Source organism: Tachyglossus aculeatus, chromosome X3 (genome assembly GCF_015852505.1).
Source record: "Tachyglossus aculeatus isolate mTacAcu1 chromosome X3, mTacAcu1.pri, whole genome shotgun sequence".
Taxonomy (NCBI): Eukaryota; Metazoa; Chordata; class Mammalia; order Monotremata; family Tachyglossidae; genus Tachyglossus; species Tachyglossus aculeatus.
The window spans coordinates 31547994-31574538 of record NC_052099.1 but is presented as its reverse complement, the minus strand read 5'-3'; the positions used below and the strand labels follow the sequence as shown (position 1 = coordinate 31574538).

General features: G+C 40.4%; 1 protein-coding gene across 1 annotated transcript in view; it reads right to left on the bottom strand.

Moving 5' to 3' along the window:
• The window catches only part of LPCAT1 (lysophosphatidylcholine acyltransferase 1), an 80630-nt gene that overhangs the window by 3362 nt on the left and 50723 nt on the right, over positions 1 to 26545 (bottom strand). The window contains exons 6-13 of the mRNA XM_038770406.1: positions 18489 to 18547; positions 17059 to 17093; positions 15358 to 15412; positions 12405 to 12487; positions 5367 to 5492; positions 4623 to 4776; positions 3191 to 3289; positions 1590 to 1731 (exon numbers count right to left, since the gene is read on the bottom strand). Of these exons, the coding sequence (XP_038626334.1) occupies positions 1590 to 1731; positions 3191 to 3289; positions 4623 to 4776; positions 5367 to 5492; positions 12405 to 12487; positions 15358 to 15412; positions 17059 to 17093; positions 18489 to 18547 (753 nt within the window). The remainder of the gene's footprint in view (positions 1 to 1589; positions 1732 to 3190; positions 3290 to 4622; positions 4777 to 5366; positions 5493 to 12404; positions 12488 to 15357; positions 15413 to 17058; positions 17094 to 18488; positions 18548 to 26545) is intronic.

Here is a 26545-nt window from a genome sequence, read left to right as displayed (position 1 = left end):
AACGGTATTTACGGAGCACTTACCTTGTTCAGAATACTGTACTAAGCACTTGGGAGAGTACAACGGGGTTGGTAGAAGCGTTCCCTACCCACAACGAGTTTACAGTCTAGACTGGAGATCTGTTATCCCTCAAAACCCTCCTCTGGCTCCTCCTAAGCCCCTTCTGCTTCAGGAAAAGAACAATGCGACATCGGAAGAAACATCAGTGGGCACGTGTGCAGTGTCAGTCATGGAGCGTGACTGAAACATCGAGAATGTACCCTCTGGGTTAGAGACCTGACCGCGTTTGCTACATTTTGGATGCCACCTTGCTGGGGGTGACTGTGATAATCTAGTGATTTTAATGATGTGCTAACAAAAAGGTCCGGTGACACCATGTGGATATTTTGAAAGGCATTTCACTTTCAAAATAGTTTAATTTTCGCCACAAAAATGGGCATGCTGATTCGGTAGTGATAGTTATATTGTGCTCTACCAGCGCTTAGTACAGTGTTTCGTAAACAGTAAGTGTTCAATAAATACGACTATATGAATGGTTAACTCAGTAGTGGTCTTCCACCAGGAATAATAGTAATAATAATGATGGTATTTGTTAAGCGCTTAACTATGTACCAGGCACTGTACTAAGCGCTGGGGTTGATATGCGCAAATTGGGTGGGACACAGTCCCTGTCCCACACGGGGCTCACAGTCTCAAACCCCATTTTACAGATGAGGTAACTGAGGTCCAGAGAAATGAAGTGACTTGCCCAAGGTCATACAGCAAAGTGGCCAAGCTGGAATTAGAACCCATGGCCTTCTGCATCCCAGGCCCATGCTCTATCCACTACGCCATGCTGCTTCTTGGAACCTCTTACTGGCTATCAGTCGATGCTTATCATGTGCAGAGCATTGTACTAAGCACTTGGGAGAGTACAATAGAACAGAGTTGGTACACATGCTTCCTGCCCATAATGAGGCTACAAAAATGATGGAAGTAATTCAGACATTCCCCTGTCAATGTCCCTCCCCTGCTCCTCCCTAACCCTAGTCTCAACATTATTCATTCTAATCCCAGCTATGCCACTTGCCAGCTGTGTGACTTTGGGCACGTCACAACTTCTCTGTGCCTCAGTTTCCTCATCTGTAAAATGGAGATTAAGACTGTGAGCCCCACTTGGGGCAACCTGACTACCTTGTATCCAACCCAGTGCTTAGAACACAGTATGCGCTCAATAAGTACGGCTGAGTGAATGAACAAATACCACCATTATTATTCTACATATTCAGTTGTATTTTTGAACCTTTACCGTACAAAGTACCCATCTGAGTAGCCTTGGGCAAACCACCCAATGGCTCTGAGCGCCAGTTTTACCATCTACAAAATGGGATTACAGCTAGACTATTCTTCTTGGGTATTAGAGATCAAAAGAGAAGCATTAACACTTTCTGGATTTGGGGAAAACTATTTTAGCAAACTGCCTCAACTGGGAAATGCTGCTCAGAGCTGATGATGCAGAGATCAAAGCTACACACAAACCCGCCACCCCCAGAATGAACTGAAACCGAAAGGGTCTGAGCTTTGTCAATTTACAAGACCATTTTACTTACCAAATGTGATCTCTCCCCTTTCTTTTTCATCTATTGCTCGAAAGAGGTCGGTTACACTGAGTTCACACACACCTATAGCTGTCTTCAGAATGCAAGCCAAATCTTCCTCTTTTATGCTGCCATTTTCCGGTGATTCATACATCTATGGAGTAACAATGGCCCTGGTGTCATTAGCAGTATTCTACGACAACCAAATCCACTTTCACGAGGAGGCAATCAGTCAATCAATGGTATTTACCGAGCAATTACCTTGGTAGAGCCTGTACTGAGCACTTGGGAGAGTATAACAGAGTTGATAGACATGATCCATGCCCACAAGGAGCTTCCAATCTAGCCAAAAGGTAACCAAATCAGCACGTTCAGTCCACACTGTTAGAACCTGATACTTGTTCCTATCACTTTGGCTTTGGTGGTGTGTTGTTATACATTTACAACACATTCCTTGAAACATCCGTGAACTAGGTAGGAAATCTGCATTTCACCTGTACTTCTTCCTCTGAGTCACAAGAAGGACACTTGCTCTGTCACCTTCAGAAAAAAATTCATTCTATAACTTTGTGGAAAGCCCTTCAGGGGAAAGAACATTACGCTGCTTCACCATATTCAAAGTGGGAATCAAACTTTCCCAGCACTGAATGTGGGAGGGATGGGAAGAGTGTACTATTATGTGCCTCTCTAAGCTTGCAGTCGGCAGTCAATCGATCGATCCTATTTATTGAGTGCTTGTTGCATGGAGAGCACTGTACTAAGTGCTTGGGAGAGTAAAATACAACAGAGTTGGTAGACACAGTCCCTGCCCACAACAAACTCAGTCCAGAGGGGGAGGAGATGGAGGGATAGAGACCTCAGGGCTGTGGAGCAGGCGATGGGGGAAGAACAATGGGAGAAAGTCAAAGAAATGCAGTAGGGAGTGGGAGAAGAGGAAAGGAGGGTTTAGACAGGGAAGGCTTCCTAAAGGAGATGTGCCTTCAGTACGGCTTTGAAGAGTGGGACAGTAATTGTCTGTTGGATATACAGAGGCAGGACGTTGGGTGAGAAGTCAGTGGCAAGACAGACAGGGAATGTGTCTACCAACTCTGTTGTATTGTACTTTCCCAAGCGCTTAGGACAGTGCTCTGCACAGAAAAGGCGCTCAATAAATACCACTGAGGATACAGCTCTTCGGTTACCTGGGGAGCCCCATAAAGGTTGAAAACCTTTGCTCTGATCCCACTGAGTTTGAGTTTCAAAGTTGGGTGTTCCGGGCCTGGCTCCACCCGCTTTTCTGCAGTTGGTATCCTGCACGTGTGGTACACTGAATCACTCAATCGTATTTATTGAGCGCGTTCTGTTTGCAGAGCACTGTTTGAAGTGCTTGGGAGGGTACAATATAACAGACATGGTCCCTGCCCACCACATCAATGGATCAGAGGACAGAGGGGTAAACATCAAAGCATCACTGCATCCCAAAACATCGCCATTCTGCCTCCCGCAGTCCCATGAACCCAAAGTGGCGTGCCTCTCAAGTTCATGCTTTAAAAATAAGGAGTTTGTGAGGAAAAGTGCTATAAGAAATCCAATCGCTTCAGTAAATTTTCAGTCTGTGAAACATTACCACTTGCCTTAAATGCCAGTTGAATTGTTTCCAAGGTCTTTGCTGGCCTACATACTACAGACAAAGCAATCACGTACTCTCGGACATCAATTTTACCTCCTTCGTTCTGGAAAGGAAAAACAAGAACTGCTCAAAATTCACTTAATTGCTTCATCGCAAATATTTCATAGCTGCTAAAGAGATTAGACATGTTCACTGGCTAATCTGTGATATCACTATTATGGAAGATCATCTCGGAATAGTGTTTGCTCTGCTCCTGAGTTTTTTGTTTTATTTAAATTTTAAATCAGTACATTAGTTGTTTTTTTTTATGGTGTTTGTTAAGCTCTTACTATTTGTCAAACACTGTTCTAAGTGCTGCGGTAGATACACAATAATCAGGTTGGACACAGCCCCTGTTCCCAGCATGGGAGAGTACAACAGAGTTAGTACATATGATCCCTGCCCATGGCGAACATCCTAAGGCTTTCACATTTTGTCCTAGACTCCCATCCTGTGGCCCAATTATTTTAATTCTCGGAATTTGGGGTGCTGGGCTGAACTTCAATAAGGTTTGTCTTGGGGGCAACTCAATACAAGATCCGACTTCTAGAATGAAATTCTAGAGAAGTGCAGAGAATGAACTTCAGAGAAGCAGCATGGCTCAATGGAAAGAGCATGGGCTTGAGAGTCAGAGGTCATGGGTTCAAATCCCAGCGTTGCCAATTGTCGGCTGTGTAACTTTGGGCAAGTCACTTAACTTCTCTGTGCCTCAGTTACCTCATCTGTAAAATGGTGATGAAGACTGTGAGCCCCATGTGGGACAATCTGATCACCTTGTATCCTCCCCGGCGCTTAGAACAGTGATTTGAAAATAGTAAGCGCTTAACAAATGCCGCCATCATCATCATCATCTTCATTTATCGCCCAGGATTTTGCTCTGTGTATCCTAGCGATATCCTGAATTCTAATCTCATACAGCCAATACATAAATAATAAATTCAATTTATACTTCTGAGCAGAAGCTGCTTCCCAGTGATAGGGTTGTTGGTGATTTTCAAATGTGGGGGTATTCAATAGGATATTCTGCTAAAGGTAGAATTGGTGTCAAGTGGAAATCAAAATGAGGTTTCCCAGATACTCTGGAAACCTCAAGTTCTCACGTGCAAAGAAAGGGTATGATGTTTCTACACCACTACTCAAAATCCAAAGCAGCACAAGAAGTGTCCTTTTCCAAGTACTAAGACATGGCACGAGATTTTCAACAGAAAACCAAGACACAGAGTTGCTTGAACTGGGTAGGAAAGGTAATTTGCAGCTGTTCATAATGCTGACTTCTGCACAGAGTTCTGGAGGCATCGCTAAAAAAATTCTTCCACCACAACCTCAACTTCTCAGACACATCAGTGGCTAGAACCTGAGAAAATACTGGTACACAAGATCCTGAGAGTTATCCTTACCTCATCAAAGAGAGCAAACATATCCTTTAATGTGTCAGAAACTGGAACTTCCAAACATGCCGCAAATTCGGGAAGGTCAACCTTTTCCCCTTTCTTCATCTTTGCACTTTCTGAATACTTATCCAAATCCTTTTCAAGTTTTTCTGGTTTCAGCCTTCATAAAAAAGAAGGATTTTGTTAAAACTGCACAATACTACAGTGAAAAATTCTGACACTTTTCAGCCAAACACTGCACTCCATAAGCAACTGTACCCTTGGGCCTTTTAAACAATTTAACATTGTCTGCAAAGGGAAGAGATTAGCTCTTTATATTGGATTTTTTTTTTCAATTATCCAAGACTGAGACTCTTTTGGGACGGTCACAGGGGAAAGACCAACGAAAGACCAAATCCTAAATCAGTAAATGGCATTTATTGAGCGTGAACTGTGTGCGCCTGGAGTCCATTTGCTGTTGTTTCTAAATGCTGAGCTCTGTTTTTTGTGCCTGTCCAAGAGGGTATGTTTCCATGCATGAGCATCCCAGGGTGTGTACGTCTTTCTCTGGGCAAGGGTACCCTCGACCACGGTGGTCCCTGGCAAAGGGATTGCACTTTTTGTGTCTGGGTGGAAGCAACTTTCTGTGTGCTCCTGGATGCGTGCATCTGATGGGCCCCAGTTTGAGGATTCTCAATTTGCGTCAAGGAACTCTTGTGGGGTGGGAAAAAAAGGAAATCACAGTGCAAGGAAACCATCTTACGGACTCACCCCAGGCTTCTGACGAGCTTGGCAAACTCTAAGAGGCAAGTGTTTGATGGGAGACGGAGCTGTCCCTCAGCCAATGCCAGCTGGCAATCTTCATAGGTGTAATCTGTTACGGAAACTCCCAAGGCCCTTTAAGAAAGAAGACTCGATACAGTAAATGTCATTTACGTTATGGCAGTTTAAGTCACTGGAGTGTCATTTCTTGCTTTTGTCCAGCAATAATTCCATCCCATTTAAATTAGCTTAGACGTAAATGCACAAAAGAAAAGTAAACTCAAAAAGCTGAAAGGGTAAAGAAAAATGCATCAGAGGCAGCATCAACCTGACACTTGTGAGTTCAAGAAAGGGAAAAAAAAATCCACAGTTGAGTCATTTCTTATGACTCTGGTCAAACACTTGCCACACATTCAAATGCACGTTGTCATCTTCTGTGGTAATGATAAGAAATGTGAATAAAGCCTGGGGTTTATAAACTATAAGCACACTTCGCTCTGTACTCTGCAATATGAGAAATGAGTAAATATTGTCATTTTCTGACTTTAGGGAGGGCTAACCTGGACCTTATTTCAGGGTCAGAAGCAGGATCCAGAAATCCCCTTTGCATTTGCTTCTCTAAAATGGAAAGAGAGAGAGCTATTTTCCAGACTGTTTCTAGCTACACTGAAGTTGGCTCTGGGGATTCCTGGGTTCCACTGCTGATCCTTAAGAGGGGTCTACAGTCAGGTGACCCCCCTAATCTCACCTTTAGTGTTCAACAATTCCAGAACTCACTACGTAGGTATTCAGGACAACGTCTGTTTTTCTAGCAGTGAACCCAACCTTTGTGAAATATTTGCCTCCCTTCTGAGTCACCTGTGCAACACGTGCTAATGTTAATAAAACACACCTATTAATCAGAACTATTTGTAGTGTAATCTATTAAACAAGCAGGGCACAAGTCACCCTTCGCAAAGGTAACTGCCGTAATTGATTTCCGAGGAGTAAAGCCAGTCATTATGGCATTGTTGGATAGCCGATTAGTAATGGATATGACCTACAGGTGTGCTTTCTGATGGGGAAAGGTAATAGGAAGTTTTTAAAGAAAGTCTTAAGGGTATGTAAAACTCCAACTGGATATAGAAATTCTAGCATATTACTTTGTTCTAGTCCTAATGAATCACTATAAACTGTAAATCAAAAACAAGTAAAAGGTAAGAAAAACCGACATACAGAATTAAAAACTACATTTTTAAAGTACAAAATACTGGAAAAAACCAAGAGCGCTTTTAATTAGCAAATGAGGCAGGCCCCTTTTACAGTCAAGTGTCAAGTCTCGGTTAACTGGAGGATTCATGATCCAGTTTATGGATTATTCAGAATTCTGGCTTCTCCTGCTAGTGCCTGCCTTTTGGGCGTTTTGTTTTTCAATTCTTCTTCCGCTAGAGAAGGGGCAAGGAAATACAAGGAGATGAAACTCCAACAAGTCCACTTTCTTTCTTTTCAGCAACCCTGGTAAAGAGTTTGGTACGTGAGGAGTTTGAGGCCACTAAAGCTAATGAGTTAGAGAGGCAGTATGACATAATACAATGAGTACAGGACAGGGAATCACAATATCTGGGTTTTAGCCTCAGTTTTGTTACTGGCCTCCTGTGTGACACTAGGCAAGTCACTTAATCTCTCAGTGCCTCAGCTTCCTAATAGGTAAAATCTGCTCTCCCTCTCTAAACTCAGAACAACATTATTTTTCAAGTCACTGACAACTGCAGGAGAAACAAATAACCGAAGGCAAAGGAAATGGTCTATAAGAAACTAACTTTCACTTAAAAAACAAATCTCCCTTGTCTATTTACTCAGCCATGAAAATCAACATGGCCCTTCTATGTCCCTGGGTTTAAAAAAAGACTAGGTTAGAGTTGAAAGACAACAGGCTGAAACCAAGTAAGAATTGGAGATATTGCCCACAGCCTTGTTCCTGAACACTTTCAGCCAAGGAATTATGGAAAGACCTAATGGAAATTTCAAGGGTTAATGAACTTATCTGTATTTTTAACAATATGGAATAAAACTGTGAAACCTAGTCTTAGATCTTGGACAAGCTTACCTTTAATGGGACTTAAATGCTAAGATTCTTGGGAAGACTAGAGCTTTAAATGCAAAGAAGAATTTATGTCTACTGAGAAGCTTTGATGTCACTCCCACAAGCAATTCACCAGTAGCTCAATAAGTACCCCCAAATTAGACTCTTTCAAGCAGCTCACCATGAAGGGACAATATGGATACGCAACCATGGGTTTTTGAGGGAGTGTGACTAGCGAGCCCTTTGGAAAGAGAACATCTTCCAGGGATGTTCCAGGGAATTAAGCTAAGGGCAGGAAATCTGGGCTCTTTAAGCACTAGCAGGCACTGCTCTGGACACACACACAAATCCACTCATAGCTCACAACAAACTTCTAGTTGCAGAGTTTGTGCAGACACCACCTAATTGATCTTTTCTAAGATGACCTGCTAGAAAAATTACCGAAACCAAGAAACTGTAAAACCAAGCACACTGGCAAAGGGTCTTAGAAATATAAGGTGGCATATAATCAGGCTGCTTGCCAAGTGAAGGGAAAATTAAATTAATAATAACAATAATCATTATGATATTTGTTAAGTGCTTACTATGCGTCAGGCAGTGTTCTAAGCCCTGGGGTAGATGCAAGATAGTTGGGTTAGATGCAGTCTTCATCCCCATTTTCCAGATGAGGAAACTGAGGCCCAGAGAAGTGAAGTGACTTGCCCAGGATCACACAGAAGACAAGTGGCAGAGCCGGGATTAGAACCCATGCACTTCTGTCTTCCAGGCCTGGGATCTATCCACTAAGCCATGCTTGCTTCCCAAATTAGGAAAAGAGTATACCAAAAAACAAAGCGTTAAAAATTTGGTCAACTTCATGACAACACTTAAAAGCGCTTTGGAGAATGATGCTACTGACACATGTTCTTTAGATTACATAAAAAGAGCTGGAAACTAGCAGGAGGCTGTCTGTCTCCTTGTCAGGTTCTCACTGTTTATTGTCAATTTTATTCCAAGAAATGGTGTCAAACTGACAAAGAAATGCCTGAGGACCTGGACTGGCATAATTATGGGCTGAAAATACTCAAGAGCACCTGAACTAAGACATTTATTATTTACATATTTAAAATCACCGCCCCCAATTTTCCATTTTGGGGGAAAGGCCATATAATAGCCAGAACATCAGAAGCTCTCATGATTTTCACCTCCCAAGAACAGCACATTTTAAACTTCACGGAAGCTATTTATATTTAGGAAAACAACTTGAAATTACTACACAGGAAAACTACTACTATGAAATAATTTACAAGTCTCCTAAAACCTGCTTTAAGCAGATGGACGTGGTTGAGTTAATGAAGCTGAATGACAATGAGAGTTCTCTGAAATCTGCTCACCTCTTTGTAGGGACAGAGGGAGGGAGCAGTGCCTATAAAGCAGAGTTCATTTACAAACTGGACAAGCATTTAATTTGGAATTTGCAACATATTCTCCTATTAATGCCCCCCCTCCTCTGTATAACCTTCGAATTTCACCCCTTCCCCATTTTTTTTAATCTCCCAATGTAAGTTTCAATTTTAAAACATTGTCCTGTCCTGTTCAAAATAGTGCTCTGATTTCCTGTTTCCTTTGAGCTTCCAGTCTTTTTAAATGTTATTCAGGGGCTTGGCATTTCCAGCCTTCTCCCTGTTAAACCATCTGAGGAGAAAATACAAATCTCATGCCTTTAAGGAAATTTGCAAAATTAGAAATCAGTCACTCTTGGGCCCAAAGGAGAATAGGTTGCCTTGGTTTTTGTTTTTAGCGATGGGGCTGCAAAAGGTAGGGCCAGCAGGTCGCTTCTTGCAAATCCATGATGAAAAAGGCACAAAAGGACAGATCACTGAACTCCTGTTTCTTTCCAGATTATTCCAATGACTAGTTCACTCAACTGGAGTCTAGGAACCACAGTGCTCCCTACAGCCTACTTCTGGGTTTGGAAAACAACAACAAAAAAGCAGCTCAAAGTCAAAGAAAGAAAACAATTAAAACTCCAAATACTTTCTAAATAGAATTAGCTATGATGCTAGAACCTTGGGAAGGCAAGAATCCGAGTTTCTACCCTTGTTTTTTTTTTCCAAACTATTTTCCAAGGAACTAAAGCTGACACTGGTCAACAATGTAATGTTAAAATCGAGGGCATGGCAGTAGGGTGGAAAGGACATAGAAATTGCCAGTTAATCCTTGCTTTCTAATTAGTTCCCATTAGATTTCAGTCTTAGGAGGGGTGCGGAGAACCTGAGGGCTTAGAGGAAGACCAAAGTTGATGAAGTGTTAGAGAGGAAAAAAAAAAAAAAATCGAGCAACTGGGATGATTGGTCCCAAGAACAGCTGGATTAATCAGGGTCCTCCAGTATGCATTTATATAGAGTCTGGACCCAGTTGCTCTCCATCTCCATGGAAAAAGAGTTTAAGAAGGAGTTCGAAACATAACAGGATGGACTTGGGGGCAAGGAAGAATTTCCTGACAGTGAAGAATGCCAAGGGTGATTGTGGAATTTCCTTCCTAGATGTGTCTCAACTGTCATTAGCCTTGCCCGTAGGCAGAAGACTGGAAAAATACTTCCCAAGGTCCTGTTAAAACCCATGACAGTGATCTTAAACTTTTCAACTTTCCTGTTGTGGCAGGGAGGAGGTATCCAAGGAAACTCTAGCCTACTTAGACTGGGAGCCCCAAGTGGGACAGGGACTGTGTCCAATCTAATTAATGTGTATCTGCCCCAGCGCTTAAAACAGGGGTTGACAAGAGCTTAACAAATACCATTAAAAGCCCCCCAAAAGACTGTAGCCCGTAGAAGTGGTCCAATTTCCGGCCTTGGGCTTGGGGATAAACTTAGGGTTTCCTGATTGTCAGGAAAGGCTGCCTGCTCTCCAAACTCCACTATTTTTAAGTAGAATTCAAGTGCTATACAACACGGAACAACTGGGCTGGGCACCTACAAGCTGGAGATAAAATTGACACGAAGGAACAGAATAAAGCCACGGTAACTCTCATAGCCTTGTTACTGCAATTGTGTACATGTACTGATGTCACCTTAATCACCTTAAGGAAAAAACTCATCATTGCAACTCTGAGGGCAACACATCAACAAGCTACTGGGTCCTGTCTACGAATGTTTTGTCCTTTAGCTACCAAACTGCTAATAAAACAACCAAAACTTAGTCAACATAAACTTCTCATAATGTGCATTACAGAATGTTGTAAGGACAAATATATTTTTGAACCGAGCTTCAAAAAAATCACTGGTCCATGTAGGCTAAAGCAAGATACGATGCTAAACTTAGCCCACTTTTCCAAACTTGAAAAACCATCCTCCTGAGATCTCTCTTGGTTGTGATTAGAGGGGGATAACAGAGTTTCGAGGTAATAATATTTTTAAATGTTTCCTGTTCCACTGTCCTTGTCCCGCTTTGTTTGAAGAGGTGGTCTAACGGATTCTGGCTTTCCTTTAGGGGGTTAATGACCACCAGGAGAGGTTACCAAAACCCTAAAGAGAGCACAAACATTCAAGCCCCCAACATAGCTTTCTAAAGCAACTCTTCAGTTGTGAAAACCTTCCATCATCACAACACCCTTCACCCTTTAGTTAAGATTAAAAATACTGCCTTACTATCCGAGAAAGGAGAGGGATTCTGGAAGATGAAAGATGGTCAAAAGAAAGAAACGGAAAGTATGTAGCTGAACTGCTCCTTCACATCTAACTTTCTAAAAGTTTCTCTGACAGAGTGCGAATTGTTCTTAAATACTTCATGTATGTCATATTCCAAAATATTACGTTAGTTTAGTCTAGAGCACTTCGTAGTTCTACAAATAGGGAATATGTCAACTACAGTGAGAATGTGGACTTTACCAGAAAAGACCAGGGTAACGGCATTCATTAATAACAAGTCCAAATCTCAGCACTGTAGTGCCATATTTGAGTTCTATGACTTCTCATCTTCAGAGCTATCCCCCAATGTTAAAGCCACTCACTGTTTTAGCCGCTGCTTCTGCTAGTCTCTGCCGGTATTGCGCTGGGCCTAATTCGCAGGCAGCCCTTCCTGACAGTAAATAGGAGAAGAAAAGCAAGGAGAGAAAAAAGGAAAAGGAAAAGGGAGAGGATGGGACATGGAAGGACGAAAGATGGTTAGAGAAAGGAGAGGGAGTCTTGAACTGCACTCTACTCATTGACCAAAATATTGAAGAAATGTATGGCAATGGGAAGCATGACTAATTTCCGTATTTCTTGCAGCATTTAAGTTCGTTACCTACATTTCTGAAATTATCTCATTAAAACTGCCCTCACAGAAGGTACAGAAATACACATATACATCTCTAGAAGCTCAATTAGAGTGTCAGAAATGACTTCTGCAAACAGAGATAGCCTTTGGGAATAGAGGAAGACAAGTCAAAATGAATCTCCTATCTTTAGTTCATGTCCCAGGCTTTAGTTTCCCATCATTTTTCTTGGTGTTACCTCCCCATTTCATCCCCAGTGTGTGCAATTTTCTTGAAATACACCTGACCGATCCAATTTTGTAGAATTTAAAGAACTAAGCAAGGGGCAAAAATCTAATCGGATTCAATGCTCAAAACTGGGAAGAGCTGATTCTAGATACCACAGTCAACAAGGAAGGTGGCCACGGAGTTGGCAGACCCGTTCCCTAACCAGAAGGAACTTACAGTCTAGCGAGGTCAATGACAACATTGCTTAAGGGCTTTCTGATGATCAACAAACTAAAATCCAGTTCACCAGAATCAGTTATAGTGTTTACAGTGGTGGGATCATTTCTCCCCCACTCCTCCCCAACCCCCGCTCTGTAAAGGCAACAGTCGATACAGAAAACATAATGCTCCTACAATTGTAATTTCTTACACCAAAGATTAATATGTGGATATGCTGTATTACTGTAATCTTTAAAAGCAACAATTTTTAAAATGCAATAATAATAACAACAACAACCAAATTTCAGCATCCAAGAATACTTACTCTGCCATTAGCCGTCTGACGTTTTTCGCATATAAGGCTGGGTTTCTCTTTTCCTCCTCTGAAGGTATGTATACTGGAAGGAACTAAATACGAAAGCTCAATCAGAGCCAGACTCTAACTTTCAAATCAAGAGCTTGTAACTCTACAACAACAAATGCCCATGGTAATTCTTACTTATGATTATATAAACAAAGCTTGATTTGGGATGAAGCATTTCCAAAATAAAAATTATTTAACTGCAACCCCTTGGTTGGCATAAGAAAAAACAGAAACTTAGATACTATTTCCATGATAAGGCATTGTGAAGCACCAAAAAAGTGTATTTTTATATCACTTCAAAATAAGATTTGATTCTTCTAACAAGTATAATATTCTCTGTGGAAGCCGAGAATTTACTTTTAATGATAAATGTCTTAGTTTTTGTTTGAATTTATAGTCATTTAAAAAAAATCCTTATCAATGAGAAAAATAACATTAAAATCATTTAAAAGGTTTAGCTTAATATATCTGTTCACATATAAGGTCCCCTCGGCAGGAATCATTAAAAAGAGAGCAAGTATCACAGTTTTAAGTAACTAGTTTCCAGAATTCTACCGACTATTTCATGTCCTCGCTAATGAAACCCACCCCTTTCTCCCGACCCCATCAGCTCTTGTTTTATGACCACAATGAACCATATTTCGTTTTAAGACTATTTCACTATATTTTTCTACATTAATTTGAGATAGGTAGAGTTTCAAAATAAATTTTAAAATTAAGGAATGCGAACCAGGGGATTTTCTGTTGGTCACTGAAGTCAGTGTTAACTGCACTTAGGAACTAGAGACAGGTCTGAATTGATTCCAATGAACTTTAAATTCTTAAGTATCTCCACCACCTTTTCTTCCTCTTTCAAGAAAGCAAGTCATTAAATTCTCCTATAATTTTACATACATCTATTAATTCAAGTAAAATAAAAACATGACAGAAGTAATTCTAAAATTAAAGCACATTAGGAATGTAAATCAAGTTCAATAAATTCTAAAACAGGCATACATCTTAGTTTCCAATTGAAAATTTCAGAAATCTTCAGCCTCGCCTAGATGGAATTACCAAAATACAGCTCATCCCAATAAAATAATTGGTTGCAAAGGGATAATCAACTCCATGATCTAATTAAAAATGAAAACGTGGCAAAGCTAAGAAACTTTTGAAGAGTATTTTAAAATCCAAACTTTCTTCAAATTCCCTTTAGAGATCATTTTTCTATATATTCTTATTTAAAGTGTGTCATTTCTGGCTTCCCAACAAGACACAGGGATTTCCCTCTCTAGACTCTGAGCTCCTTGTGGGCAAGGAATATGCCTGCTAACTCTGTTGGACTGTACTCTCCCAAGTGCTTAGCACAGTGCTCTGCACTTTGTAAGCGCTGAATAAATACTATTGATTGATTGATCCCTGTTATAATACTCTTCCCTTAGCCCTCTTATGATACTGCTGCTATTGAATTTTATATCACTGTTTCCTGTAGCACTCTCGCACATCCAGGTAATGCTGCAAAGTTTATTTTATCTACCATCTCTGAAGTATTTTAACTGACTGAATAGAGTGATTAGAGCCCTTTTCAATTTAGCATAAATAATGGCAGCTCTCTACTCTGTTTGCCCAAGATGCCTTTTTGCTGAAAAAGATGCGAAAAATAGCACTTTGAAAATTAAGTATTTTACATATGCATTAAAATCCAAGTCAAGGACATTACTGGAACACACTTTATATGTCTACTTCATCTTATAACTCTGTTGTGCTTTTTTTAATCACCATTTAAAATACAATGATATTGTTTCCCCCCCCAATAGTTTTGATCTTGGAGAATGTACAAATGAACTTTGAATTTTTATCTATGGAAATTATACTTCCCTTAGGCAGAAACAGTGAGGAGAGAGGGGGGAAAGCAAGGAGAAAGGTGGAAAAGGAAGGAAAAAAGGAGGAGGGGAGAGAGAAGGGAAGAAAGATTGGGGGAGATAAAAAAGTGAATTCAAGTTTTAGTACTGTGAAATGCATGAGTAAGAAGTGTCAAGACTGGAACAGAGTGCTTAAAAGAGTGAACAGCAGGACTATCTTTTGATATAGTGAGTATCTGATAAACAATTCTTTTTGTGAATTTTGTCACTCCTAGCTAACTCAATCTTTCACCTACATAAAGAAATATCCTCAAAGATTATCATGTAATAATACACGATCTTGTTCCATTTGCATCTAAGTCCTTTGAATTTAATCCTCCAAATTCATAGGGATTTATACTCAGCTGGAAAAATGCACATATTCACTTGTATAATCTACAGTAAGAGTGACTTGGGTGGGAGGGAACTCTATATTGTAATTTCAGTTGCTTACATCCCTTTTCTTAGGACTGATGCGAAAGGAAGCTGTGGCTTTCTCTTTTGATTAGGGCAGTAGATGTCACCTTAAGAAAACAGGATCCACCCACCATCCCCTAAGTGGTCAGCACGATGGGGATTCTATTTAAATGAACTGAGAGAATGGATCAAGAAAACCCCGAGGAAGTTAAATGGTGCCGTGACACCGGCTTTTCAGAGAAACTATTTAAAAAGACCCAACATGCAAAGTGTGACTGGAGTTCAGCAGCATGCAATACTGTTAGTATCACTAGTAGAAGCAGAATAATTCTCAAAAATTAATTTACTGCATAAGTGCCAACTCATTATGGAGACGCATAGGCTAAACAGGCCACACTTAGCTAAAAGCATGATGAGTTTAGACTGTAAGTCTCCTACCTGATTTTAAAAATCATATCCAAATGATTTATAGTCCTACAAGAGAGCACATCTTGTTGAAAATTGTTTGGGAAGCCTCTCTGATTTTTAACGCCCCCTGAGGAATTTCCAAACACACAACAGTAAACTTCTATTTAGCATTGCCTACAACAAACCATTACGAAAGCTTTACTACTAACCTCAATTTCCACAAAATTATGAAACTGACACAAGGTAAGCCAAAGAATCTTCAACCTTCAAAAGAAGAAGGATATGAATTTGAACACACCATCACAAAAATACATGTTTCCCTAGCTAACCTTGGGTTTCTCACTGGTGGTTTTACGTATTACTGCTTGACATCCTGTGTACAGTTTTAGCTGTGTCAGTGTGCAGCTTTGAGAAACTACAGGCTTTCCGCTTTCTTGGATAACACTACCTCTCATTTCAGGCGGGTTAAGTCTGAGGACACCTCCTGCTTCTCCATCATCGTATCAATAGTTCCTAAGTACTTCATAGGAAAATTAATAGCCACCGTTTAAAGTCCATCGTTAAACCCCAGGCTTTCATGGAAACGGTTTAAAGTTTACTACTCCCATAACGGCAGAATACTAATGAATGACTGAATCAGGGACAGAAAAGCACAAAACAAAAACAAAACCAAAACCCAGAACTGAAAGTAGCAAATCAAGATCGAAGTCAACTGAAACAGGCTTAGGGTGCGGTTTTTTTTGGTTTTTTTTTTTCAATTGCTTTTAATACATCTTGATTTTTCCAGTGCAATGGAAGCTGGGTATTACCCATCTCCCTTTATTTCATGCACCTTAGCCTTACCGACTGAATCCTTACTGGAACTCTTGTCTGTCTCCCCCTTCTAGACTGTGTACCCGTTGTTGGGTAGGGGCCATCTCTACATGTTGCCCATTTGTACTTCCCAAGTGCTTAGTACAGTGCTCTGCACACAGTAAGTGCTCAATAAATACAATTGAAAGAATGAATGAATGAATGGAACCTAAACCCAGTGGTTGGCAAGGCAAACCTGTATATAAAAAACCTGTTAAACCCACAATCCATTCGAAATTCTGAAACAAAAATCACCGTATTAGCCTCAAATCCTTCAAGATGGCAGCACTGTATGCTCTAATTCTCCTCTAATTGCATTTTGAGGGGTTCGCGCCCCATCTAAACACAGGAAAACTCTCTGCTCATTGGTAAAGCAAGAGAAGTCCTCTTTGAAAAAAATGAACCCTGATTACTTGGTTTACAAAAGTTATACCTAGCACCAACAATTGTAGACTTTTTATTCATAAACACTAGATGATGAAGGTGATCTATAGTGACTGACATTAATAGGTAGTCAGCTATCTTTACCCCTTGTTTCTAGGTCACTGAACTCTTAGAAAGCACAGAAATCCATACAGAAGTGGCATGGTTCTCATCCCAGGTCTGCCACTTGTCTGCTGCGTGACCTTGGGTAAGTCACTTCTCTGTGCCTCAGTTACCTCATCTGTAAAATGGGGATTGAGACTGTGAGCCCTACATGGGGCAGGAACTGTGTCCAACGTGATTTGCTTGCATCCACCCCAGCGCTTAGAACAGTGCTCGGCACACAGTGAACACTTAACAAATACCATAATACAATTATTTATTATTATTAATAAACCACTGCCTAAATGTAGCTAGTAGATTATGTTCGCTCTACCGAATATTTTCATATTATAACCATGAATGAAAATTCTAATAATTTATGCTTAACTTGATTCTACTTTTCTCAGCTGGCACAGATAATTAAAAGTCCCATAACTTCATCTACCAATGCTTTAAATTTCACAGTTGTCAACCACGTGTTTACAAAGCACTCCTAATCTAGGATAAAAAAAACAAGAAAATATTCAACTTACGCTCCAGGACCTTGCCATGTCCATGTAATCGTATCCTAGAAAACAACCAATTACAAAACTAATGCGATTCATTACAATTATATACTAGAATTACGGATTGCAATCAACATCACTCTAGTTTTAGTAAGACACGATCCACCATTCAAAATGCCTTAGGTAAATCCTTCACAAGCGTCTTTCCAAAGTGTTTTAAAACATTACCTTTGAACTGGAAAAAGCACCTTGTCCATTTAAGCTACTGATAGTGGAATTAGTTAAGCACTTACTGTGCCTAAGCACTGGAGTAGATAGATAAAATCCAATCAGACACGTTCCCTTTTCATTCATTCATTAATTCGTTCAGTCGTATTTATTGAGCGTTTACTGTGTTTGCGAAGCACTGTATGAAGCACTTGGGAGAGTACACTACAAGTGACCTTGGGCAAGTCACTTAACTTCTCTGTGCCTCAGTTCCCTCATCTGTAAAGTGGGGATTAAGACTGCGATCCCCCCGTGGGACAACCTGATCACCCTGTAACCTCCCCAGCACTTAGAACAGTGCTTTGCACATAGTAAGCGCTTAATAAATGCTATCATTAATTAATTAATTAATTCCCTGCCCACAACGAGCTCACAGTCTAGAGCCCCTGTACCACATGGGGCTCAGGGTCTAAGAAGGAAGCAACTAGGTTGAAATGCACTGTTTGAAAGAACATTACAGTTTTCAGGGAAGTGTAAACCAGTTCACTATGACTAAACAGTAGCCAACACAGAGAAATCGAAAGCATTCTACTTCCCAACAGCCCTGCTTAAATGGCAGGTGTTTATCTTTCTATCATTATGGAGAAGCAGTCTGGCCTAAAGGAAAAAGCATGGGCCTGTAAGGCGGGGGACCTGGGTTCTAATCCTGGCTTTGTCACATGTCTGCTGTGTGACCTTGGGCAAGTCACTTCAATTCTCTGGGCCTCTGTTTCCTTACCTGTAAAATGGGGATTAAGATCAGGAACTTCTCCACATGGGAGAGGGACTGTGTCCAACCTGATTAGCTTTTTATCTGCCACAGCACTTAGTACAGTGCCTGGCACATAATAAATGCTTAACAGATACCGTAAACAAACAAAAAAACCCCATTCTATACAATTTGGGTGTATGTTCTTCAGTAGACAGAATAAAACTTCACAGGGCCTACAGATTTCAGATTCGGAACCAGCCTCAAAGGATTTGCTACAGTCTACATGTGTAAATGACAATCACAACCAAGAGATGTCAAGGATAATAGTTGTGGGCAAGGAACGTGACTGCTCGCTGTTATATTGTACTTTCCCAAGCGCTTAGTACGGTGCTTTGCACAGAGTAAGCGCTCAATAAATATGATTGAGTGAATATATTTGAATTATCACAATTCTGATTACCATGTTTCCACAATAATTTACAAAGAAAATAAAACTTACTAGTTTGTTTGGATAACGAAGAATTACAGGCTGAACAGGAACTCCTGGGATAAATGCACCTAAAAGAAAAATAATAAACTATAATATTTTACAATGAAGTCTTCCTATTCAAATGCTGCCATTAACCCTCTGGAAGACTCAAAGTTATAGAAATGTGTTCCTTTGATTCTATCCTTTTAGTGCATATGCAAGTATACCAATTTTAGGTAGGGTCCCTCTAAAGAAAATGGGAAGTGGTCTCCAGAAAGTGGGGTGGCTATGGTGTGTTGCTGCACAGGTGTGGAAGGCCTCATTTATCTTCATGGCTTCCCAAGAGGAGCAGCATGGTGTAGTGGATAGAGTAGCTTGTATCAACCCCAGCACTTGGTACAGTGCCTGGCACATAGTAAGCTTTTAACAAATACTGCAATTGGTATTATTACTGGAAGAATGCAATGGTAAACCACTTCCTTATTTTTACCAAGGAAACTCAATGTCTACACATGCCAGAATGAGGTGAAAGTAGGACACTGTGGAAAAAGTGGGTCCAGGGAGTTGCTATGAATTGGAAACAATTCGAAAGCAATTGATCAACTGACCCCAGCGCTTAGGACAATGCCTGGCATTTAGTAAGGCTTAACAAATACCATAAAAAATGTGGATGGTGGACTTCTGTTTAGGATCATGTTAGCATGACCTCAAAAAGATCAATTACACTCACAAGTGCTCAAGGTAAGTGCTCAAAATCTCTCCAATCCACAGTGCAGCAATAATCCAAACTAAATCAACTCAAAATGTCACCTTTCTCTCCAACTGATGGCAGAAGAGCTCAAATGGCCCATTGCAGGCTACAGTGACCATTTAAACTACAGTTCTAGGGAGCTCAATTTGAAACTAGAAAAGTCATCTTCTGTTTCTTCAAGTTTTCTTTTTGTTTTTTTTTTTGTAAGTACTTGCAAGCGTATGTTAAATTAGGTCTAACAGTCCCTGTCCCACATGGGGCGCACGGTCTAAGAAGGAGGGAGTACCAGTATCTCCATTTTACAGTTGAGAAAAGCCTAAGCACAGAGAAGTTAGGTGACTTGCCCAAGGTCACACAGAGCCTAGATTAAAACCCAGGTCCTCTGACTCCAAGGGCTGTGCTCTTTCCACTGGGTCATGCTGCTTCTCTGTTGTTTATGGTCACTTTTATCACAGGCATCACTGAGATCAGTCAATCAATCAATGGTATTTACTGAACACTTACTGTGTACAGAGCACTGTACTAAGCACTTGTACAACATGATTGAGTTGGTAGACAATATTGCTACCCAAGGAACTTACAGACTTGGGGGATTAGTAAATTGGGCATGACTGTTGAAAAAATGTTACTAATTCAAAGTTTCCCTGGAAGAGCTTGTAAATCTACTCCATTTCAGAAGAAAAAAAATCAAGTGATATGTACCCCATCTCAATCAAATGGGGTTCACAAAACCATTTTTCTTGGATAAAAATTAAATCCCCAATATCCTTAAGAACATTCTTAAGCAGAACTAACTGAAAATTAGGACCCTGAGGTCACTTTGAAACCATCAGGCCCAGAGACCTCTCCCGGTATTGGAAATTATTCCTAGTCTTACCTAGAAATGGATTTAAAAATCTTTCCTTACACAGCTAGACCTAATTCTTTAGCAGGTCTTACAATCAAGACTCAATTAGAATGTGTACTCAACTAACCTATTTATCATGAACAACTTCTCACCGATATTCAGAAAAGCCAGGTTTGATTCAAATTTTTACACTTTTCTGGAGTTATCACAATAAAAAAAATAGTTCAAAAGGAAGGATTCCAATTTCAAAGAGAAGCAGTCAGTGATTGAAAAGGGTACCATTCAAATTCCAAGGAATTTTGAAAATAGGGCCAACAAACTAATTAAAACTAAATATCCTCAGGTGTTTTAAAATAGTTTGTCAAATTATTTTACTATTAAAATCATCCCAAGAATCACATGCTTGAAGAATCAAATTACTTGGATGAAGATAATCAGACAGAATGCTTTTGCCTCAGAAACTAACATGGTGCTTTTAGGAATCTGATTGGTTTACTGCCAGGTTTTTCCAGGCATTCTAGTTCCTCAAGCTACCAAAACAAGAGTGACTAAAGACACTGTTCTAGTTCATTAGATATTGTTTGTTTAATTTGGATAACATAGCTTTCAAGCTACGACTGGCTGCCTGAAAAATCACAGCCTTTACCTGTTCCTAGAAAAGATGTTTAGTGCAACATCTCTTTTTTTTAAGATTCAAATAATAATAATAATGGCATTTACTAAGCACTTATTATGTGCAAAGCACTGTTCTAAGCACTAGGGAGGTTACAAGGTGATCAGATTGTCCCAAGGGGGGCTCACAGTCTTAATCCCCATTTTACAGATGAGGTAACTGAGGCCCAGAGAAGTTAAGTGGCTTGCCCAAAGTCACACAGCTGACAATTGGCAGAGCCGGGATTTGAACCCATGGCATCTGACTCCAAAGCCCGTGCTCTTTCCACTGAGCCATGCTGCTTACTACAATTAGAATATACAATAATGACTGAAATAATGATTTAATAGGCATTTTTACCAAATCTAGATTGTAAGCTCCCTGTGGGCAGGAGTCATGTCTACCAATTCCATTATATTGCACTCTTCCAAGGCTTAGTGCAGTGCTCTACAGAGAGTAAGCACTCAATCACCTGAATCTGTAGAAGAGTTATTGCGGCTTCTTGAATAATCTTGTCACTATGAATTCTGGTGACTGATGTGAAAATGCACTTTTAAAATCATCAAAGTTTTGATGCTTAAAACTTAGGATTGGAGATTCCCTTATGTAAAACCTGGTAAAATATAAATTCCCCCTTAAAGGGATTAGTTATTTGTTCTTTTTGTAGCAAAGGAGCAGAAAAGGCCTGAAAAGTCTAAGATTGAGGTCACGGGGAGAAAACGCGTTTTGCTCTGAGAATACACCCTTATCACAGCATCTTCATCAGTATTTACTGAGTGCCTACGTTTATGCAGAGCACTCTCCAAGATGTAAACGGATTCAAAGCTATTGCAATGGCCACTCTGCATTGCTTTCTTCATCCCTCTACCTGCCTGTTTGCTGTCAGAATCTCCACGGCAGCAGCATGATAAAGAAACAAAACTGGGGACACAGAAGCGCCTGAAATTTTATGGGTCAATCAGAAGGCTTGCCTTATTGACAGCTGGCTTTCTGGGATGACCTCAATACAATCAATCAATCTATGGTATTTACTAAGCACTTACTATAATACTAATAATGATGATGGCATTTATTAAGCACTTACTATGTGCAAAGCACTGTTCTAAGCGCTGGGGGAGATACAAGGTAATCAGGTTGTCCCACATGGGGCTCACAGTCTTAATCCCCATTTTACAGATGAGGTAACTGAGGCACTGAGAAGTTAAGTGACTTGCCCAAAATCACACAGCTGACAATTGGCGGAGCCGGGATTTGAACCCCTGACCTCTGACTCCCAAGCCCACGCTCTTTCCACTGAGCCACGCTGCTATGTGCACAGAACTGTACTAAACTCTTTGGAGAGTACCACAGAAGTGGTGGACATGTTCTCTGCCCACAAGCTTACAGTCTAGAGGGGAGACAGACTAATATAAATAAATAATTTATAATATATGATTTTATATATAGGTTTTGTATTTTAAAGCCTCACCGCGGATTTGGAGCAAACCCCAAGTTTTTTTTTACAGGGAAATTTTCCTGGGGAAAAAAGGCAAAAAACAAAAGCTCAGCTCATGCAGATATGGCCAACATGCTCATTTATATGTTACTTGCTGGAAAACTCATGGCCTACTCTGAATAATTTTTCTAATAACCTGTCTTCTAACAAATACTAATGCACTTCTAAATATACTCTCGGGAAGAAGGGTTTTCGTTTTTCAAAGCATTACTCATGTAAAGCTAAAGCATTCACAAAAATTGCGACTATAAAGTAAGAGTACAAGCAGTGTGTGGTAATTACCACAGTGCTCTGAAACCAAGGCAACCTTGGATTTATTAACAACCCTTTAAAACCTCGTGTTTTTGACGACAAAAACAATTCTTCACTCCATTTGCCTCTGCTCTAACCAAGTGAGTATCTGTCACATTTCCCCTGTCTAAAGCATCACGGTCACCTTCTTTAACTGACATTTCATTATTTTTTCCTTGCATATAGCAGGCACCATAGATGACACTGAAGCAGCAGTGCCCGTTTCCTCTTAAATCCACCCTCAGCGCCGATGGAAAACTCTTCTAATCCTTTAAGTACCCCTCATCTACTTAAAGACATTCCCTTCTTCAGTTTTCTTTTCTCCTGAGTAAATACTGTAACTGCAATTCACTTTGATTTTTCCTATTGAATGCTATTTTATTTTGAAAAAGTAGTCATTTTGGTTATGCTTTTTGGACACAATGCAAAGTTCACCCACCCCCCTTGAAATGCAGAGCCTCTGAAATACATACAAGACTGAGACCAATAAAAGGCCTTCTTTGCAACAAATAAGACCCAGGAAATGTCACAGGACTTGGAATATGCCATAGTCATCACCAACTTGGAAGAGAAAGGTGAAGAAAACTTACTACAATAACGGTTGGGGGAACTCATTTCTTGGGAACACAGAGTCTGAGACGGTCACACAGTAAATGTGAGAAATAAAAACAATTAGCAATTGTGTCATCACAACAAGGAATCATCTTTGCCTGGCCACAATGTGAAAGTGAGTGCTTATCCTGCAACTGTCTTGCATATCACATTTTTCAGTCACACAACAGTCTCACTGACTGCTGTGACACCTTCCAACACCTAAAGAGGTCTACAATTACCTGTTCACATTTTTCAAGTCCATCCATTTTTTAACAAGAAAAATTTATTGTTGGCTACCCAGTGCATGGTTCACAGCAACCAGTTTTTTTTTCCTGAATTAACTGCAATCCATTCAGATGTGAAACTTGGATTTCTCCCTCCTCTCAAGTGGAACGGTACGGAGAAATCCAGGTCATTTTCTGTTTTAATTTGAAATAATTTCAAGAGAAACTGTGAGAACATTCCTATCTGCAAACCATCCTTGTCTTGGGGATAGGCTCTGAAGGTGACAGAACTAATTTAATTTCTTTGGGAATTGGAGGAGGACCAAGTAACTGCTTTTTTTTTTTACAAAAGCAAAGTGTCAGGATCTCTGGCACTCTGTGCTAAAGCTATAGTTTGAGTATCTTTATTCTGGGATTCTCTAGATAAATTATAAATGCTCAGCTTGGAAAGCATCCATAAATGACTAATTAACTGCTTTGTGTTAATGGGGCAGTGTATTGAGAATTTAAATCCTCTCGGCCTCTCAAAAGCCCAATTCGTTTTTCTCACCTTAATATTCATACCTACCCACCTCATTAGAGGTACAGTTGAAACTGGCGTACTAGTAATTACGTCCAAATGCAAAAATAGCATGTTTCACTTTGTTTCAGCTTAAGCTAGAACTTCAGATTTGGAGGGCAGCCAAATGCAAATAATAGTATTCAACATTTTCGATAGTGTTAATAGGAAAGCAGTGTCTTGGTTTCCTGGGAAATGTTGGCACTAGATTATGAGCTTAAAAAATGCCACACCTCCCTCTCTCCCTCAACCCTTCAATCTCTCCCTGCCCCCCAAAAATTTGGTATTTCCTACCTACTAATAAGGATATCTCAGGGTTCAACCTCAGGCACTTTGCCTTTTCTTGCTATATTCCCTTTCTGGATAAACTAATCCGCTATCATGTTTTAGACTGCCATCTGTATGTGAATAAATTCCAGATCCAACTTTCCATTCTCAGCAACTCATGCCTAACAGCATTCATAAATGAGCTCGTTGTGGGCAGAAATGTGTCTGTTTGTTATGTTGTACTCTCCCAAGCACTCAGCACAGTGCTTTGCACACAGTAAGCACTCTATTAATATGACTGAATGAATGAACGGATAGTCTCAACCCAGGAAAGAGACCTTGGAGCAATTGTCTACTGCATCGAATCACTGGTTTAGTACGTACCGAGAGCCAAAAAGCAAACAGTATGGTGGACAAACTCAAGTAACATCAGAAAACAAAATGCACTTTTGCCACTCTATAAAACCACAGGATACCAACCCCTGGAATAGCATGTACTGTTCTGGCTGCCGCATCTCAGGAAGAACATACTAGAGTGCAAGGTAAAGAAATAAAGCAGTGTAGTTGTGGGTGGTTTGGAAACAGAAGGGTTAGATGGGCCAAACGGGCATTATGCCATCAGAAACAGGCTGGTAGTTTTCAGGAAAAGCATCAGGTAAAATATAACTCGAAGAACTAAAGGGATAATCAGGGAAGTACTTGTTGCAGTCAAAAACTAAAGGACTGTTTTTATACGTATGGACGAACTCATCTACGCTCACGTTTTCAACTACCATATCCATATGAATCCACCTTTCTCATTCTGAGCTCAGTGATCTATGCCTAATATTATTCTGTTGTATTATACTCTCCTAAGCGCTTACAGTAGCGCTCTGCAAGTAGTAAGTGCTCAATAAAACCGACTGATTGGAATCTTTTAAGGAGCACCACCACACATTAATAAGGGTCGGTAGCATTATTGCAAATGAACAGCAACACTCTCTTAGAGGAAAACAACCCATGGCAAATAATGTTCTGGGCATGTCACTCCCCTTCTCAAAAATCGCCAGTGGCTGCCTATCAACTTGTGTTATCTAACAAAAAGGCCCTTGTGGGCAGGGAGTATGTCCACAAATTCTGTTGTAGTGAACTCTCCCAAGCGCTTAGTACCACGCTCAGGACACAGTAAGTGCTCTATAAACACCACTGATTCATTACTAGCATCAGATTTCAGTCAGTCATATTTATAGAGCACTTACTGTGGGCAGAGCAGTGTATTAAGTGCTTGGGAAAGTACATTCTAACAATAAGCTGACACATTCTCTGCCTCTCCCCTCTAGACTGTGAACTCATTATGGGCAGGAATGTGTCCATAATGCTCCCAAGTGCTTAATACAGTGCTTTGCACAAAGTAAGCACTCAATAAATACGAACGAATGAATGATTACTGTCCCAAAGGTCATACACCCAGAGAAAGACAGGCCCGGGACTGCTCAACAACTTGGATAAAACTTGGATCAGAAAGGGCAAAGGAACCCACATCACCCTCACAGTGAAGGGATCTTAACAAGGACCTGTTGTCTGAAGTTTGCCAAAGGGCTAAAAGTGAGTGACGGAAATCTGGCTCTGGTTCTTGGTGTCCCAACATGCCCAATTGAATTGGATCCAAAGGAAAGAAATTCTATATTAGCTTCTTGCAGAAAGAACTCCTCCCAGACAAAGAGAGTCATTTCAATCCCCTAATGGCACTGGGGCCTAAGGAAGCAAACTGCCATATCCACTTGGATGGTAACGCTGACAAAGGAAGCCTATAGAAAAATGCAGGCAGGATGGCAGTGAAAACAAGCCTGGGAGTCCCAAGGACCGGGTTCTAATCCTAGCTCTGCCATTTTTTTTTAACAGTATCTGTTAAGCGCTTAGCATGCTTACTAAGACACTGTACCTTAGTGCTGGGGTGGATACAAGATAGTCAGGTTGGACACATTCCATGTCCCACATGGGGATCACAGTATTGCTCCTCATTTTACAGGTTGAGGTAACTGAGGCCCAGAGAAGTAAAGTGATTTGCCCAAGATCACACAGCAGACAAGTGGCGGAGCCGGGTTTAGAACCCAGGTCCCTCTGACTCCCAGGGTCATGCTCTATCCACTAGGCCAGGCGACGCTGAACGTTCCTGGATACTGGATGACCATTTCCAACTAGAGGTTTTTCTCCTACAATTAAGTGGTTCCCAATGATGATGTTTACGGAAGCCAATCTGAAGAAAAAAATGGGTTTAAAAACTGTTGTGAGGATAGTTCCCCATTTTTTTTTAAGAGAAATGTATACCTTCATATTCATTCATTCATTCTCTCAATCATATTTATTGAGCACCTATATAGAACAGTGGCATTTCCCTTCCCATGGGAATGCATGTTTTGGGCAGGGA